We start from the raw sequence: 20192 nt of genomic DNA on the forward strand, positions 1-20192 counted from the left end.
GGATTGTTTGAATGTGATTCTGTCAAATAATGGAGTATTCATTATTTTGTCAATGTCACCTTACATTTTTTATTACACATAAATTTTGTCTTAATAAAAGAATTTGTCAGCATATTATTTTGCTCTTTCAATTTATGATCAATTGCAATATTAGCACCATTCATTGTATTGCCGCCATTCATCTCGCATTTTTCGTTGCTTCTGTCAGCGCTAATGGATGACTTCGAGATTGTGCGACGCTTTTGAACTAGTGGCTTATGTACGTCAGTAATATATTAACAAAGTTCTTTACTTTGGTGAGAGTGGAGTATTCCTTTGCAGTGTCATAAGAATGTATGTATCGTTACTGAATTTGATCGCTCTTCAATTAACTTAAGGTTGTTTGTGTCTGTTTTTTTTTAGGTTTAATTTATTGTTATTTGTTTGGGTGGGTTTTTTTTTTTGTCGTTGCTTTTATATGTACTTTTTAATTTTTTTCCGAAATTATTCTTTATATTTTCTTGCTTTTGTTGCTAAGTTTAGTATTATATTATCTTCAATTATGTATTCCTGTTTTATTGTTGTTGCTTTTTTTGTTTGTTTGTTTGTTTTCTTTTTAGCCATCATTTTAACATTTGACTAGTTGATTAACTTCACACCGAAGTTAATTGAAAAAAATATTCTAAGATGATATGTTGAGTAGCTTTTAAATTACTTCTATTGATTATTCATTCGTTTGCATTATTTCAAAATGAGATAAGATGGCCGCAGTAGTAGTTAACAGAACGGACTTTTACAACATCTCCAGTGTTGATTTGATTTTCGGATATAAAATCTTACAGTATAGTTGGTTTCTGTTTTCTTCACAATACGTAGGTCTTTTCAATCTACGTATAGTTTATTTCATCCGGCGGCACAAGCAGCTAACAACACCGGCCAATATCATCATTGGTGGTATTCTCATTTGCGATATCGTTATCGTTTTTCTATACTGCCTTACAGGGACACTTGTCACCTTCGAGACTAAATTGTGGCTTACCGAAGGACTGTGTCGACTGATGTCTTTTTTTATCTATGTTTCCGAGTGGCTTACAGAGATGTTGCCTTGCTGTTGGATCGGTAGAAAAATTGTGTTATTTTATTTTTGTGTTCAAGCACCACAATGTATTCAACAATGAACGTACGATGAACTATATTTTAGCCGCTGTTTTATTTTCTTTTGTCAGTTCATTTATCGGTTCACTTGGAACCGTCGTATACAATTCAGATTTCTTGATATGTTCCATGTATCCTGCAAATTTCTGGACAGCCACCATCGAAATAAAACTGACAATTATATTCCGATTTTCTTCTGAGGTCCTCATCTTTGTTTTGACATTCTTGTTACAGTCATTTACATTTATTTGGTGCTGGAAGGTTGCAAAAACCGACAAAACTTTAAATAAGGACGGTCAGGTTTGGAAAAGGATGATACGGAATTTTATTTCGCTATTTTCTGTGACACTCGTAATTGCCTCCGGTGCATTTTTTATGCGGTTGTCTCACAGTCTTGGTTTTGCACTTCTAAAAAGGATAAGTGCTTTATTGTATATTTTTGGATCGCCATTTCTTAACCCTCTTATTATCCTGACCGGCAACCCACCATTACAAAATGCTTTCATCAAACGAAAGAATGGTGTCATTTCAAATTATAGAACCACATTAACAACAATCACGAAATCATTAGACAATAGACTATAGTTGCATGAATAATGGAAAACATGTCATTCCGTATACGTATCCATTCCTTCATTTCTGTCAAATTCGGAAATTCAACATGGCAACTGACCACCTGATACCGGATGGGAACATTTGTATTTATTATGAGACTGCATCCTCCCAAGTCAGGGTTTTTAGTCGAAGGTGGACTCAAAACCCTGATTTGGGAGGATGATGAGACTGATACATTCTCATTTCTTATATGAAAGACAAACTAAAAAATGGACACCTGCTTGAAAGTAAAATTCATTCAATTCCAAAGGACTAATACATAGCGAAACGCCAGAACATAGGTGTTCCCTTGAAACAAGACATGACGTGATAAGAAGGATGGCCATTAAGGTTCTTAATTGCCTATAGTACATCCGAAAATAATTAAATTGTTAATATTGTTATTCGTGAATTTTGATGCTCGAATCAATCATACGGATTTCTAAAAAAAAATCTTTTATTCAAAAGACAGAAGAATTGCATGAAGTTTACAAAATTCATGAAAACGCATAGTTTTCTGGGTGTATTAAATATGTCTGAAAACAACAAAACTTTTCATTCTCAGCAGTTTTACGTACAATGGCGAATGAAATAAATCCGCGAAAGATTCATTTCCTAATATTTGTATATTTACTATGTTTTGAACAAGTTTTACGTTTTTGATTTACTTCGGTTATATTCATGGCATAATGTTCCTACACTTTTCCTACTTAGAGATATTGAGGCTACTGTGCCCGGTTTCATAAAAAAATCTCAAATTGAGATTTTCCTCAAATCCTTGAGTTTTCTTCAAATCTTTAATTTCAAGCGATCTGATTAGTTGAAATTTGAGGAAGGAATATCGCCCGGATATAGCTGAAATACTGCTGCTTGGTCGTTCAACACCTTTCAATCAACCAATCTAGGCTTTACACAGCCTGTACCCTAGCGAAGTGATACATAGTAAATCAAAAAGTAATCATTGTTGCTGACCGAATTGATTATTTCTATAGCACATTAAATCGATGGCCTTCGTAATTTCGGTCGCATCCTTATCCACAAATGTGAGATCTAAGTAAATTAAAAAAAAAGTTTTTTTCTGTATTTGGGAGGTACCAGAAAATCATTCTTAATTTTAATAAATGACATTGAAAACTTTGGGTGGTGGAGTTTACCGAGGTTAGTATAGACTTCGGTTCTCTTACACTATGACGAACTGGAAACGAACTGCAATTTCGTAAAACGCTCAAGCAACATCAAGGGAAAATACAAGTTTGTTTGGACTTCGTCTAGCATTCGTTTTGCGTTTGTTCAGAAGATTATTCGTTTGAGAACATTGTAATTCTTTCCGGACGTTGAGATTTTGTTGGCAAGCATAAAAATTCTCATTCTCCGAAACAGAGGTTGGTAGCTCCTTCGTCCCTTTACAAAGAGTTAATTGTATAAATATATTGTCCACAGTGTTTGCATTCAAAACTAACTTACAAAACATGCAGACCAACATAAAAATCTTTAATCATTAACAGAAGACATTTTAATATTTTTTTTCAATAATTTTAGTCACTGCGCGTGACATAGGTTGATTAGTAGCCATGGACGAAGTCACGAACGGACATACGGACGGCTACTGAATAAAATACTGTGATAGCCATAAAAACATTTCCATTCATTCAAAAAAACTTCAAAAGATATCTAATGACGACTTCAGAAAAATGATCTTTGAAGTGTGCGTCTTGTTATATTTGCTAGGTGTGAACTGTGAGGGGGTTCCTGGTGTAAAGAAACAATTTCAAATGAAATCAACTCCATTTAATCTGGGATAATCCAAAGGCCGTCGGCATAATATAAGACCATATAATATCTTAAAATGTCAACAGCTGGAAATTACAATTTCGGTATTTACACAGGTCGTTCTTTTGAAGTTTTAATGGTAGGTTTATTCAATGATGCTCCAATATTTAATCCAGTTACTATCCAAATTCCACGGTAATAGCTAGTCTAGATAGATCCGAATGGAAAGTTTAAATTTAAAAAAAAATATCATTACAAGAAATACTCAGTCAATTGTTTACCATTGATCTTTGGTATTTACACGTAACATCCAGAATTATGGACGACATTAGGGCTAGGGTTCCTAAGCCACAATATATGTGGATATGAACCAGACACCAAAGCTTCTGCTTACAGAACCTTGGTTAGACCCACATTTGACTATGCAGCCAAAGTTTGGGATCCCTATTAACTGTCTCACATACAGTCACTAGAGAATGTACAACGATATGCAGCAAGATTCGTCAAGGGCTATTACTCCGACAGAACTCCTGGCTGTGTTACATCAATGGTAAAGGAGCTACAATGGGAAACCTAGAAGAACGCCGACTAAGATCCATGCTAGTCTTGATGTATAAAATCAACCATGACATGATAGATATACCAGCTGCATCTACTTAACAAAACTGAGGCGATGACAGAACTCGGAGAAACAGTTATTTTCTATGTTTCGTTTCGTTTCGCATTTTACAGTTTTGTTTCGATTCGTTTCGTTTTATTTCGTTTCGCATTTTATAAGTACCCCTCTAATCCCAAGCTTGCTTCTTTTTATGGATCCTTGGTTATTGACTTCAAGTTGAAATTTGATACTTTTTGCTATTCAAAATTAACTCCTTGGATGGATCGAGTTTGAACCACAAGACTAAAGTAGTAGAGAAATGTTTATAATGCAATGACATAATCTGTCAATACAAAAATATCTACTATGCGGCTTAGACAAGCAATCGATATGTAGCAGAAAACTCCTGTTCAGACAAGGTCCTAAAACTAAACAAGTTATTAAAACTGAACGACAGCAAACCAATAGGTGAATCCAGTATTATTGATAATCACTCGTTTTTAGAGATTTGGGGAGATCCTGCCGTTTTCTTTACTTTGTTTACAATAAGAAAATAACGTCTTGCATTTTCGTAAGCGATACGCATATAGGAAGTTGTTCGCTTGCATTCGCGTTCATTAAAAATCGTTCTGAATGCGCTTCGAATTCACTCGTTGCATATTCGTTTTTAGTTCGTTTAAAACAACAACTCTTGATCTGGCAGATGATTGACTGGCGACTTTTCTATTTTTTTCTATTCATTGGCAGTTCGCTCGCTTAATTCGTTATAATGTAAGAGGGCCTTTCAGATACGGTTTACTGGTTGGCACTTGCAGAAAATAACAAACAAAGGCCCTTAAATTGAATCTCATTCAAATAAAAATTAAATGTTGGTTTTCATTGCATATTAACGTATTCGCTGACATAACTTTAAAGAAAGCATACTGAACGAATCATATAGTGAAAACATATATTCCATCTAAAGACTGGAAAGTATAAGTATCGAAATACTAATCAGACAGAAGTCTTCAAAGTCGCTTGTCGAATATTCTATGCCTCTGATTTTGGCTTGCTTTCAACATCCAAATGGCACGAATGCGATATGCTCTAAGATCGGGTGACTTTCGATGGAATCTTGAATCCCTTGATATTAGTCTTTCGTGACCGTGATGACCCGTATATTTATCAATCATAACAACTGAATACCAGGAAGTGCGGGTAATCTTGGGTTGTTTAAAATATTGACCAGCAAACCGGATTAGACAACTGGTAATGGCAATATACACTAACAGATATCGGGGCCCTGATAATGTATGTGATCAATATAGTCAATTGTAACTAGCCTCTGTGTCTGAATCGGAGACTGGGTAATGTTCATTGATAACTTTTAATGTAAACTTCGCGTTCTCATATAAGCAAAAGAAAAAAAAAAAAAAAAACACACACACACACACGTAGAACACACGTGTATGATATTTAAGGGGTACATGTTTGTTCTTATATGAACTATGAAGCTATAACGGTAAACACGGCACCGATCAGCAGCTTAATGCGAGGTAGTAGTATTGTTCAAATCATACGCGAATGTATAGTACTGAAAATACTTGTGCAAGAATAAGCTGACAATATTAGAGACTGAAAAAGTCCTGCTCGCAATCTTTTTGTCCATCTCCCTATTGTTGGTTGATTGCACGCAAAATAATGCATTTAATTTGGCTAACGGAATAGACAAGTGGCTGCAATAAACTTGTCTAATTCAAATTTTCTTTACCTGGAACTTACCTGTACTTTACCTGTATTTGTTTTCAAATTCTCTGTTCTGATATATATTTCTTCATTATTTTAAACATATACCACCAAGAGCATTGTCTTTAATTGAAGTGCGTCATCTGAAGAGTGTTTTTTTCTAAGCAACTATGCATGGGGTCAGCCTTAGAAGTCATCATGTCTAGTTTAATCAAGTGATGGAGTTAATTGCTGACCAATGACTATTGTGAAGATTAAGTCCCACGGTTTGCAACCACCACAAGACTCTCGTCAAGGCAGGTGTTATGTTGCTGAATGAATGAATTGTTAGCTGTTTTGTGCAGAAGAAATTATAGATATTTTCTGTATTGATATACAGCATACAATGCTACTCATGTATATAGTTCAGATGTCTGTAGTCACGCCATTGTCAAGATGAGAACATTGTATGGTTCAGGGTCAAAGAACTGTGCTTCTTGTGTAACATACTATACATCTGTTATACAACCATGCACACACATATTTTTTTCTGTGTTACCAGTGACTTTTATATAATATTACACTCCCGGTAACTCGGTATATATGTTACAGTATGAAATTTTCAGGAATTATGTATAATTACTAAAATTTAAGCAGGAATTATGTAAAATAACTGAAGCGTTATCAAGAAATCCTTTTGAAACTTGTTTGTAATAGTAATAGTTAAACAAAAGTAAACTTACGCCAAAATTTTTTTCTGTCTTAGAACACTTTGACAGTGTCGATTTCGTGGGTAGTAGTAACGAATTTTTCGCTCGTTTTTGGTTTTAGTAGTTTACCATATTTATATGTGTAACTAGAAGAGAAATAACTAATCCGCATATGACACAAGGGTGGTATTCCTGGTTTTGGAGCCTCTAACTATAAATTAAACAGCGGTGGTCATCTAACGAACTCATAATTTAAACCTTTTTGAATTGGACAAAGTTCCTATTTGTTATATAAAGCATCGTCCCATGGTGTCCTCAGCGTTAGGACCATCCAAAAAGCTGCTCCTCCCGCTCCCGACACAAAGATGTAACAATTTGATTCTTGAAGACCGTCGCAAGTAAACTCAAAAATGGCAATGGCAAATGGCAATGTTCATTTGGGTTGTGGTTGGGACATAATTATATATATATGTTTCATCTTCCCCATCTCTGTTGTACCTGACATCCCACATTTTTATACTATATTGTACTATGTGGTAAATCAGCCTATATAGTTCTTTGTTATGTTTATAATGCGAGTAAATGAAAAGTGATGTTATAATTTTATTATATGAAATGTATCATGCCCTCGCGGGCCCAATCGTATGGAATATAAAAGTTTTACTTCTGAACAAGATCGCCAGCCACACCTTCTGTCTCATCTGGTGTGGCTGGCGATCTTAAATACTCACCGTACACAAGCCTCTTGTGCGTCAACCGATTTTAAGTAAGTAGGAAAACACTTATAGATTTTTATTCATTTTTAATTACTAAAACCAGAAACGAGCGGAAATTCGATCCTTAATAATTCAAGAAACGAATTGAATTAGGAAGGAATTTTCATTTAACTAACATATTTTTACACTAGAATGTGGTATTTTTGAAACACAATGTATTTCTTAAAAGTATGTTGTCGATAGATTTCCCCCCTCACCAAATGAGTGGAAAATGAATTAAAATTCACGTTTCCACGAAACGTGTAGAAGTCGCCTCCCGTTTCATGATATGTCTTTTGAGAGACATATCGTCAATTGAACTGCTTATTATCAATGAAGTCAGCGTAAAGAACCTGGGTATACAATTTCATCGAAATCAAACAGCTTTGAATTTTTTGACCGCGTTGGCGGCCATTTTTAAAATGGCAGCTGATACGTAGCTCAAATTGCTGATTGAGTCGCAGATTCTTAATCGGGACGACTTAAAGAACCTAGATATAAATTTTCATCAAAATCGGACGAATTTCAATTTTCGACCGCGCTGGCGGCCATTTTGACGAGACGCACGCAATTTTTTTCCGGGATTTTGTTTTGACCATGGAGCTTAAGGTAAGGGTGCACCAAACAGTTACATTAAGGCACACTGTGTCGCACACCAAGTTACCCCCGTCAAATTTTGTAAAACTTAGAATTAAAAGTTGAAATTTGATGGATATATTGTTTAAATGTAGATAAGCATTTATACATAGACAGATGTAATATATAGTGTGGTAAACTGGTGTAATTTAAATGAAAAATGGTAACCGGAACGTTTCAGTCCCCTGCTGTATTAGGTTCTCTCCTCAGCAGATGACTGATTTTCAAAATATCTTATTTCGCACGAACTTTTGGGACTAAAATTGTGAGAGAATGAATCGAAAAAGGTCTTATTATTTTTTACCTTTTTCCACCTACTCCATGCATGCTTTCATCCTCTGGTAGTGTCAAAGTGCTTAATATTTTATAAAACATAGTATTTGGGTGTTAGTTTTGGAAAGGCACCCCTGACTTGTACTAGAACTCAGCAATATTTTTTTCAATATGTTACCATAGCTACTGGATTTTATAAGAATAATCACTAAATTACTTATAAATGACTTGCACCTCCACACACCAAGGATTTAAAAAATATGCACTTTTTATGACAAAACACTAGAAATTTCTGTGTGGACTGCCTCATAACAGTTTAAAAGGGCCAAATTTTCAGAAATGACCTAACTGTATTGTACTGCCTAATATGTTTACCAAGGTTGGTCAAATTCTGATAAGCAATTTTTGAGATATTTGATGTTCCAATATCCGGTGTAAAAAATAGGTACTTTAGTCCGGCATCCATTTTGAAAAAATGGCGGCAGCGGAAAATTTTTTTTCGAAGTTCTGCATCCTTCAAAGAGTAGTTCTAACTTCTTGAAAAGTTCCATCTCAATCGGACCAGCCACTTTTGAGAGAGTAATCAAGGTAACCAAGGTTATAGCGGTAATCAAAAGAATGTAATCCAGGGACAAAGACCAGACATGGAAATTAGACATACACAACAAAGAACATACAGTAACTAAAATCATACATACAAAGTAACAAAAGCAAATGAGCAACTCGGACTCCACTAAAAACTGGGAGCATGGACCAGGTGCACCGTTAGGGTAAGCGTACTCTGCTTTTCTAGAAACACCCGCCGAGTTGTTCATAAAAAGTCAAGTCCTGGGTAGACGAAGTGGAAAGGAAAACTATGACACGTTGAACAAATCAGTTTTCATGGTGCAGATGGATACACCGTAACGATCCACGAGTTCATGATGTCGGTCATAAAACTTTTGTAGTGATGACTTCAATCTTGTAGCAACATAACCCTGCTCCAGAAGCCTATTTGTTAGAATTCCAGCGCGATACAAAAAGTCTGCGTAGTCTCAGCAAGCTCTAGCATAACGTATGAGTTGTGATATGAACACTCCGTACGCAGGTGCTGAAGGGATGTTGCCACAGATGAAAGGAAAGTTGACAATTTTGAATGATAAGTCATCACGTTTGTCGTAAGTTAGACAATAGTTTTTCTTAACCATCGATTTCTAAGTGTAGCCTGTAGGTCAAGATATGAGACTGACTTCACAGAGAAGAAGGGCGGACACTTTCAACAATTTTTATAAAATAATAATAAGAAGAAGAAGAATGAGAAACACACTAAAAACAATAACTCACCGCCACTTCGTGGTCGGCGACGTAATTATATTGCTGATTTTGTGGCGTCTTCGAAATGGGACGAAAATGAAATCGCCATAAAATGTCCTGGCATTACACTCCCCGGCGGTCAAATAACCTTTTCCATGACGAAATCTTACCGTAAGAAAATATGCCCATCAAGACACTTTTAAGGTAAAAAAAACCTAGAATTGAACCACCCAAACACAACTCCTGGTTTGATAAATCCCTAGGACATTTAATTAAACCACTCCTATAATTTCGTATCATATTTTTAGGTTACAGACCACCAATTCAACCAATGTAATGAGCATTTGGAACGTAGGCAAAAATAGTCCTACGCAGAAATTACCCCTGTTCCTCATAGTGCTGTGAAAAAAGGTTCTCATCTTATTTAAAAAATTTAAACAGTTTCTGAAAGGAAAAACATTTCTGTACATTTTATAGGTGCATTTTGCTTCTTGTGATGTGAAGCCTAATCTCCATAATGATTTCTAAATATACCCCTATCTTGTGAAAACACTGGGATTTCCCATGCTATTTATAGACCCTTCACTTCCGGTGACCAGTACTGCACTGCAAGTCTGCTAACCCCGCATGCCATTCTGAGGATTGTGAGCTGACATATGTAGAATCATGCTGATATATAGTCCTCTGCAGGTTAAAGTTAAGGTAAAGTCCAGAGAAGCCATTGAATATTGTGAAATTAGCATAGAAGCCTATGGAAAGTGGAATTAGTGGTTTTTAGCCTTAAGTTCAAGCCATGGCAAAATGAAAAGTTTCTTGAAATAGCTTTAAACTACTTGAAGATCTTGTTAACTTTGCCATGAGAAGAAATAGTCAAATAGGTGTGGTTTTGTGAATATCCAAAGGTGAAGTGCAAATTTAATGATTGATAATGTTAGAGTTTTAGTTACCAAAGGTGTATGCTTTTTTTTAATGCCTTGTCTAGCCGGGCGTAGTTCCCGGATTTTAGCGTGCTAGCACACGACGTTAGTACGCAGTTTTACTAAAGCCACATGAGACCGTTCCAGCTCATGCCTTTTGTGAATGGGTTGACCAATTATTTTTTTAAATAAGTTTGGAAACTGGATTGTTTATCATTGGTTAGATTGGTTAACTTTTAGAATTTAACAAGTATAAATGTAAATCCAAAGTTTAGCCAAAGAAACAAATAAAAAATGTATTTATAAGCCAAAGTAGTAAGATAAAAGATAGTGAAATAAGGAAAATAGAATAAAAAATAAAATAATTTTTTCTATTTTGGAGTTTAGCTTTATGACTATGTATAAACCAGAGTTTTTTAAAGAAGAACACACACGACATTATACTACACACGGCTGGAGCTATTGGCGTGGTAGATATGTTTCATAAGCATATGTGTACATGATTAACAAAAGTAAAAAAAAAATAAATAAATAAATAAATAATAGTAAAGAATAAATAAATAAAATGAGAGACTATGTGTATAAATATATTGCATTGTGAAACCCCATATCAGGTGATTAATTTTATTTTAATTCAATTGTATATTATTGTTTTTTTTATTGAAAAATGAAAGAGGATATTATTTAAGATAAATGGTACTGTATGAATATGTTGGTTATTGTTTTATTATGTTAGATATTGACCCCAAATATTTATAAGTGTGTCGCACGACCACCTGAAACTGCTCGGCTGAAATCAGTGCAACTACACTTGATATATAGGGTGTGGATTATCCAACTTGATATGAAAAGAAAAAAATATATATAGGGCTTTAAGTTATTTAAGGACAATTACCGTAATTTAAACCAAAGTGTGATATATTTTATCATGATAACCAATGACTGAAATAAATTGCACTAATGCTGACCAGACTTGTTGCTGAACTTATTTTGGTGGGTTAAGAAGGTTTAGTTCCAAAAGAGTGTGGAGATCCAATTTGTGGATATTTTTTTTAAGTTCCAAACGTGCTTGATGGTGTTCTAAACAATCTATAAGGACGTGCTTAATGTCCTCTGTAACTCCACATTTTTTGCATAAAGACGATATATCTTTAACATATTTTCCTATTTGACCTGATAGCATGGTTGTGCCCAGTCTGAGTCTAGTAATTGTTTTTTGCAGGATGCCTTTTACCACTGTAAAATGCTGGTTTTGCATTAACATTAGGTTTTAGCTGTTTGCACCAAATGTGATTCGAATTTTGCCAGCTTGGAACATTTTGGAAATAGTAGGAATAAATTCTTTTGAACTTAACCCAGTTTTGACACCAATAGTAGGGTTTGATAGAGCTTGTTTTGCCAATCTGTCGCTTATTTCGTTACCCGTAATATTGATATGTGCCGGAATCCATTCGATAATTACACTTATGTTTTTCTGTTTTAGAACTCTTGTGTATAGTTGAATAGAATTTAACAAGTCTGGTCTGCTAGATTTATTATTTTTAATAGATTGAAGAGAACTAAAAGAATCCATGAGGATGACAATGTTTTTGTCTTGACAATTTTGATCAATTATCCATTTTAACGCAAGCGATATTGCAGTCATTTCTGTTGAATAAACAGAAATATTATCAGTCAACCGAGTAGATAATGATACTCTTTTACCAGGGATAAAGAATGCATTTGATGTTTTACCAGAAGAAGGATCCTTGGAGCCATCTGTATATATTGTTAAAAAGTTTCTATATTTTTCATCTATAATTTGCATAACAGCTGATTTAATCAAATGTGGATTGTCTTTTTTGTCCACCTGTTTTTTAATACACTCGGATGTGTTAGCCGTACCAATTATCCAGGGGGCATGTTTTGGTTGTTTGTTTTGAACGCTATCTATTGTGTCTAAATCATTCTCTGAGAGAAATTGACGTACTCTGAAACCATATGAGCAGTCATTTTTTTTCCACTTATGTGAATATCTTTTAGTATATTCTGAGCATTGTTCGGTTATCTTATTGGCTGGATTTGATGAATTTTGTTTACATCTAGCATAATATTTAAGACTCAGTTGATCTCGTCTGAGCTGTAAAGGGAGTTCACCTGCTTCTGCTAGAACTTTTTCTAAATGTGTTGATTTGATTGCCCCTAGAACAATTTTAAGTCCACTAGATTGAATGCAGTCTAGTTTTTCTTTAACATTTGGAAGGGCAGAATTAAATGCTTAACACCTGTAGTCTAAAATTGACCTTAATAGGGACTGGTAAAGCAATAGTAAGGACTCTGTTCCCATGCCAAAATTATTTGCTTTAACATATATCAGTAAGTTCAAAATTGGTTTTGATCATTCTTCTAAATATTGCACATGCTTATTCCATCCAAGACGTTTGTCAGAAATGAGACCTATAAATTTGACGTGTTTGAAATGAGATTGGTTTATTATCTAAAAATAAGCTGACAGAGGTCTCATTTTTATTTTTTTATCGCCAAAAATAATTCCCACTGTTTTGCTTTGGGATATTAAAGCCCAATTTTTTTTTACCACTTATTAATGCTGTTAAGGGTTAGCCGCATTTTTCGAGTAAGAGCTTTAAGATCATAACCCCTTAACCACATGGTACTGTCATCTGCAAATTGTGATGAAGTGGTGTTTTGAGATTGGGAAACCAAGTCATCTATCATGATATTAAAAAGTGTAGGGCTTATAACGCTACCTTGAGGAATACCATTATCTAACTCAAATTGATCTGATTCTTCTTGATTAACTTTTACTTTAATTTTTCTATCTTGGAGAAAATCAGCTATGAAGTTAAACATATGCCCATTGATGCCATATGATTTGCATTTATGTAACAATCCTGGTTTCCAAACTAGGTCAAATGCCTTTTCAATGTCTAGGAAAACTGCTAAAAGATGTTGTTTTTTAACTTTAGCCATTTTGATATCACCCTTAAGCATTAACAAATGGTCAAGAGTAGACTGACCCTACCTAAAGCCGCTTTGCATGTCTTTAATTATATTTTTCTCTTCGAGAAGAAGTTTGAGTCGTTCATTAACCATACCTTCCATAAGTTTACAAAGATTAGAGGTTAAAGAAGTAGGACGGTATGATTTTGGATCAGATTTATTTTTGTTAGGCTTAGGAATAGGAATAATATTGGCTTGCTTCCATGAATCTGGTAATTTACCACTTTTCCAAATTTTATTTATGAAATCTAAAAGCAATTTTAGCATATTTTCGGGCATATGTTTAAATGTTTCATATGATATTCTGTCGTCACCTGGTGCTGACGGTTTTTTTATTTCTAATTATTTAACATATCTCCTCTATTGTAAAGGGTAGATTGTATTTTGATTGATTGTTAGCATGACAATTATCCTTATGAATTGGATTTGAAGCTTCAAAATTGTTCTTGTGAACTTTGCATTCTGGATCAAGGTTTTGGTCACTTGATGTGATAGCAAATGTGCGAGCCAAAAGATTTGCTTTGTCCTTATTGGAAACTGCTTGAAAGTTATCAACAGAAAGTGTAGGAATATTGCTATCCCTGTTACCTTTTAGGCCCTTAACCACATTCCATACTTGTTTTACGTTGGACTTGTGGTTCAATTTGGAACGAAAGTTTGCCAATAGTCTTTTCTAGCATTTTCTATAGTTTTTTTAAATGACTTAAGTTCTTTTTTTATATTCTTGGTGATCATTTTCAGATTTTGACTTAATGAAAATACGTTCTTTATTACGTTTTTCTTTTTTAGCGTCAGTGCATTGTTGAGTCCATCACGGACAGTTTACCCTTTCATGAACAGTGCCGTTAGTTATTTTAGTAGCAACTCTGTTTTTAATAACAGGTTGATGATATACCAGAATTGTCTATTTCAAGTAACTGTGTAATTAACTGTTGGCAGTGATCAGATGTTGTTTTTTTTGTGCTATCTTTTGTAATAAGCTTTCTGCCTTTTAATGTTTTTCTGCCTGCCTGTGGTGTAGTTTTTATATGGGACTTACATGGTGAAATAAAGTGTGGTGTTTGAAAAAAATTTAACCATACTTTGTACGGAACCGCTACTGGTGTTAAGGTCACTGTGACAGTCATTGATGTCATCAAGTTGTGATTAAGTTTGATTAATTACCTGTGACTGTTCGCTTTGGAGTAATGAAATGACAGGTGTTATTTTTACAGCCTGGACATAAGATTGGTTTTTATTGTCATTAATTACCACTATTTCCGGTGAGATAGGAAGTAGTATTCCTGTGGTGTCACCTGTGGTGGGTTTTATGGCTTCGGTGTTGTTTTAAGTTGACTTTTAGATTTAGCCTTTTTGACTGCTTGGTCAAAATTTAAATAATCAACATACATGTATTGTAAACCCAGTTTATGGTGTTGATAAACTTGGCATTTTTTTATCTATGGCTTGATGGTTGCCATTACAGTTGTTGCATTTTATTATTTGACTAGTGCATTTAGATGTTGTCATCTGGAGAAATATTATGTGCTCCATATATAGGAGAGTTCACCAATCTCATTAGTGATGTCATATTCACTAATTTGCATATCATTAAGTGTCAAATTGGTTGGCAAATAAACAACTCAATAAACAATTGACAATTTCATGAATAGAATCCCAATTTTCAAACCTTTATAACTTTTTTATTTTATATCCAATTTTGGCTCTGTAAAATGTTTCATTTAGATAAAATAATTCATATTTTGTATCTGAATTTATAATCTTTTATTTCAAAAATACATTTGAAGTGATATTTATATGTAAACCTCTAATTTTGTATAAAATTATAATTAAAATCTTATGTACATATAGTCTAATTACTGAATATTTATTTAAAAATTCCATGGATAAAAAGAATTTCATTTGCAATGTTGGGAACCAAAATAATTTTTCAATTATCTTTAAAAATGAAAAAGTTATGATGATTTAAAGTTGATGCCCCATGCCACTCAATGGATTTTTTGCCAACCAAAACCAAATCACAGGTAAGTGATGACATCACGAAGAACTCTCCTATACTACATATTTTGCACTTGGTGCTAATTTTTGACAAATGCTTATTGATGTAATTTTATTTAACTTCATGATTTCTTAATTGTAAGGGTACTTTGTAGCTAGTCGCAGGAACATTGTAAAAAAGTTTAATCACAATATTCAGTTGCAATAACAAATTTTGTTATGAAACAAGCTTGTTTTGTGAAGTTGTATAAGTCTGCTGACATGACAACCATGGATGAATGCATTTTAACATTTGAGTTATGTTTTGTAGTATCATAATCCATCTCTAACTTTGCCATTTTGAGATTGTCTTGAAGCTGTACTCACCACTAAATGAGATGTTCATTCTAGACCTGTGACCTTGGCCGGGTTTAAAATTCCTTACCATTTTGTAAAATTTTATGAAGTATTAACAAACCAAAAAATAGCCAAAGTGAAAATATCTTCTCTGAAGTAATTGCACAGAAGGAGAGAACTAATCATTTTTTTTTTACTTTTGAATTTTGTTCCTTTTTTACAGAATGTTAGTGAATAATGAACAGACAATACAAAAGGTTAGTACAACCAAGATCTAGATTGTTTATACAGGGCTGGATCCAGACAAAAAGAGGGGTGCCAGCGGAGGTTCCTGAAAAAATGGGAGGTGCTAGGATATTATTTGCCATTTTTTGTCAATTTTACACATGAAAATGACATATTTTCCAATAAAAATGGGGGTGCCAACCCCTTGCACCCCCTCTGGATCTGCCAGTCCACTGTTTATAAAAGGGAAACATGATAGGTTCACCCCCTGCTTGTACAAGAAGTTAATGTCCTGCAGCTACTAAAATAGCTTATGAATTTATTTTAGTAGCTGCAGGACATTTCTGTACAAGCAGGGTATACCTGCAATGTAGCATAGCAATAACATTATAATAATGTATGCCCAATCTAAAAATAGCCTCTTTCAAATTTGAATTCAATGGAGTCCAGATAATTACATGACGAAATTTGGACATGCCAATATACCATTCACTCATCGACTACGACGAGTGGAGGTATAATTCATAAAAAAACAAGATTTTGAATACAATTGCAACTACTGCTTGCTTCACTGTATTTGATTAAATTACTGAAGGTCATCTTCAGCCAAATTTGACTTAACAAACTTATTAAAACAAACTTTTTTGATAAGTGATTTACTTTTGGTTAATTGAATAGGAAGAAAAAACTGAAGATCTGTTGCTGTGAAACAGTCCCTTTACATATGTTAGAGGAAGAGTTAGGTGTGAAATGAAATAGCCGCCAATTTGAATTGATATCTTAAAATGGATGAAACTTGTAACCAGGAAAATAAATAGGTTTACAGTAAATAGAAAGTCAATTATATATCTTAATACAATTTTTTTTAATTGTTCAAATGAAACAAGTATCCAAGTAATGGGATCAGTACAAAAGTCCCCCGGACGAAAGCCACCCAGACAAAAGCCCCTGGACATAAGCCCCTTGGATAAAAGCCCCCCTATGACAAAAACCCCCATGAGAAATTATTTTATCATTTATGAATAATATTTCTATTAATACTGAAAGTGTAAAATTTGAAATTTGATTTCTTTACAACTTATACTACGTGGACTGATATAAATAAAAATGAATAAATACTGGAATTGTAAAATTCAAACATTTATTTCATTTGGAAATTTTAAAGTTTAGATGAATGGTGTAATCAATTAGTTATAATGTATTTTGATCTTCCAACTTTTCATAATGTTCATAACTATGATAACAACTTTCAATTACATGTAGTTTGAAATTGAAGTCAATCAGGAAGTATTTAATTGAAACCATTTAATTTTTTGTTTCCATTTCTAAACAGTATTAAAAAAAGTACAGAAACAAAAAGAAAGACAAACAAAAAAATGCAATACAAATATGAAAGGAACAAACAACAAAAGAAAAAAATAAAATATTCACCAAAAAAAAGAAAAATATATATTAACATTTAGCTTATTATGAGATGGGGGGCTTTTATCCAGGGGGCTTATGTCCTAGACCCCCAAGTAATAAAAATGTTCTGAAATATCATCAAGTAATTCATGGAATTATAGAAAATCAGACGGATATGATGAGAATGGATATGGTGAATATGTAAAACCCATATGTAACTTATACAATTACAACCCTCAGAGGAGGTGAGGGCATTAGTCTGAGGGGAATAACCTTCGTGAGGTTGACAATTTTGGGTATCCACTGAATTAGAGTGCCGTAATTGTTTTATTATACAGAAGAAACAAAGGACTGACAAAAAATGCATGGTTTCAAATGTGCTAGGCCTTCCACAATTTGAAATGATGGGTTATTAACCAGTGAATAATAGGGTTATTCAATGATGGCATGAACTTTGGGGGTTATTCAACCTTTTTTTTGCGATTAAAACAAAAAATATCCAAACTAATCTATGTTACGTGGTTATATTTCATTCAATAGAATTAATCCTTTGTTATGTAAGGTTAAGTAATATATGAGATATTTATTCATTAAACTGAATGTTGAGAAATCAATACAGAAAACATCATATTCATGCAAATTGTTCTATACAGTTTGTTTAACTCTTGTAAAACTGTTTAATTTAAATGTATTTTCATCAAGCTTCATTGGAAGGGGTTCACTTAGTAAGATCACTTTAAGGACCTAGTTCTGTCATTATAAAAAAATAAAATTAACTTTTCTTGTTTCAGTTAGCTGAAAGTAAACCAATAAAAAGAGCTGCACAATTAACAGTCTATCTCAGTCATAAATCTAAAGAAATAGGTAGGTTATTTGAGAATTATGTCAATTTTGGAGAACTGGGCTAGAGCTAAAAATGTTTTTGATAGAGGGAAGTTCATCTATTTCAAAGAAAATCAGGCTTAATTTTACAAATCATTGTACATTTTACATTACCAACAGTAAATACAGTAAATTATTTTATTTTTCAAAAACATTTTTCATTGAGTAAATGGATAAATAATCTAGACTTCAAGAGTACTTTAACAAAATTGCCATAAAATGTTTAGGATAGGCATAAATAACTAGGGTAGGTAGGGTAGCAGGAAACATATATTTTATTTTGTTTGGCCTAAGACAGGTTTGACTAATATCTTGTGTAATAATTTGATTTTATAATTCTCAACAGGAATGGACAACTTTGAAAAAATGGGTGAAAAAATGACTGAATTCAAAGATGGATTTGAACAAGCCGGGAAGAAACATAACAAAAAATGAAACATTAAACAATCATACTTTGAAGCAGATATACATGAATGAGGTTTTATGTGATCAATAACAATCCTATTTATAAATGTTCAGATAGCTCTCTTAGATGTGATACTAACATTACTCAGGGATTTTAGATTGTTGTGAGATCCCTTCAGTATTTCAAAATTCAGAAAAATCTGAACAATTATTGTCTTATTTCATGTTATAGTGTTTTAATTCATTGGTATTAATCTTCGTGATTTTATGAAATGCATCTGTTTGTGGTTCTCTTAAGTCCTAGATGTCATTTAGCTAAATATATGTTTTCAGTGTAGATAATATGATTTTGTTATTAAGATTTGAATGACCCAAAACAGCAAAAAATAATGACCTTAATAGTTTTTATTATACCCCCTGCTGGAAGGCAGTAGGTACATTTTGTATAATGGTCTTCATCTGTTCATCCATCCCCAACTCCTCTGAAACTGCTGAATGGAATTTGATGAAACTTTCACAAATTTTTTTATCACATGATGCCATTGTGCACCCTGTATTTTTTTCAGAATGCCTTTATTCACTTTTCTTATACAGTATGATTGCTGGGGAGGGGGGTGGGGGTAGCAGGTTTATCATCAACTGAGCTTTGCTCAGTTTTTAATTTAAAAAAAAAATCAGTTGTTCACAGCACTATGTTAGTAAGACCCATCACAAAGAGCCAATGAGCATAATTTAATTAGTTAAAGTGGCCTTATGAATATTTCTGATAGGAAATTACATTTGAAAGTTGTTGATACCATGTTTTTGAAAATACTTCATTGATTAGAATGTGCTGTCTTGTTGGAAAGTTGTTATTGTAACTTATTGAGTCATGTCAGTTACTGTCAATAAATATTTTCATTTTTCGTTTGTTTTGTTTTTTTTTAAATCTAATTCAAGTTCAGTTGTTGATACAAGTTTTTAAAAGTAACATATTTCTTGTCTATTAATTTAATCATGCTGACAGTGCATGATCTAGTTTTGATGATTTTTCTCTTTAGATTTTGACACAGTATCATACATTAATTAAATTGTAAGGAATGAACACTATCATATGTTAATTAAATTGAAAGGAATGATTTTTTTTCTGTCTATTTGAAATAACCTCAATGTCGGTGTTACACACTTGAAAATACACAGCATAAATTTAGTATGCACCACTTGTTTGAGGTTACATCTTTATATTTTAATATTTGTGAAATTCTGAATAGTTCAGCATTATCGAGCTACATTGTCTATTTGGTATAACCTAACTTGCTATTTTCGCCACACTCCTTAGCCACTACGATAGGGTAGATCAAAATAAATTTCAAATTGTGCAATAGGTACTGATCTGTGTTCAAAAATGTTGATTTCATATTATAAAAACGATATATATTGATTTTGGTCTTGTTTTCTTGTGTTTTTTAATTGAAATACATGAATTGTTTTCAATCAGTCAATTGTTGGCTAGATTATGAGATATAACTGACAGTCGTTTATATCCCATAATCTAACCAGAAATTGAAAACCATCCTTA

The 20192-nt window shown here is 33.4% G+C and overlaps 1 protein-coding gene across 3 annotated transcripts; it reads left to right on the forward strand.

The window, feature by feature from the left end:
* Nucleotides 1–9580: 9580 nt before the first annotated feature.
* On the forward strand, nucleotides 9581–19539 carry LOC148611267 (protein NCBP2AS2 homolog). 3 transcript variants are annotated; one of them, XM_088591649.1, is made up of 4 exons: nucleotides 9581–9671; nucleotides 15942–15975; nucleotides 18139–18211; nucleotides 18576–19539. In XM_088591649.1, the coding sequence occupies exons 1-4, from the start codon at nucleotides 9649–9651 to the stop codon at nucleotides 18662–18664; spliced, it is 219 nt and encodes a 72-aa protein (XP_088447775.1). In that variant the 5' UTR covers nucleotides 9581–9648; the 3' UTR covers nucleotides 18665–19539. The 3 variants fall into 3 exon arrangements, with proteins under 3 accessions (XP_088447775.1, XP_088447777.1, XP_088447776.1); XM_088591651.1 differs by lacking the exon at nucleotides 9581–9671 and adding an exon at nucleotides 9860–9878; XM_088591650.1 differs by lacking the exon at nucleotides 9581–9671 and adding an exon at nucleotides 10074–10169.
* The last annotated feature ends 653 nt before the right edge of the window (nucleotides 19540–20192 follow it).

The sequence above is a fragment of the Perna viridis genome, chromosome 7, assembly GCF_037379345.1.
Source record: "Perna viridis isolate PV_CMFRI_1.1 ecotype Kerala chromosome 7, ASM3737934v1, whole genome shotgun sequence".
NCBI lineage: Eukaryota > Metazoa > Mollusca > Bivalvia > Mytilida > Mytilidae > Perna > Perna viridis.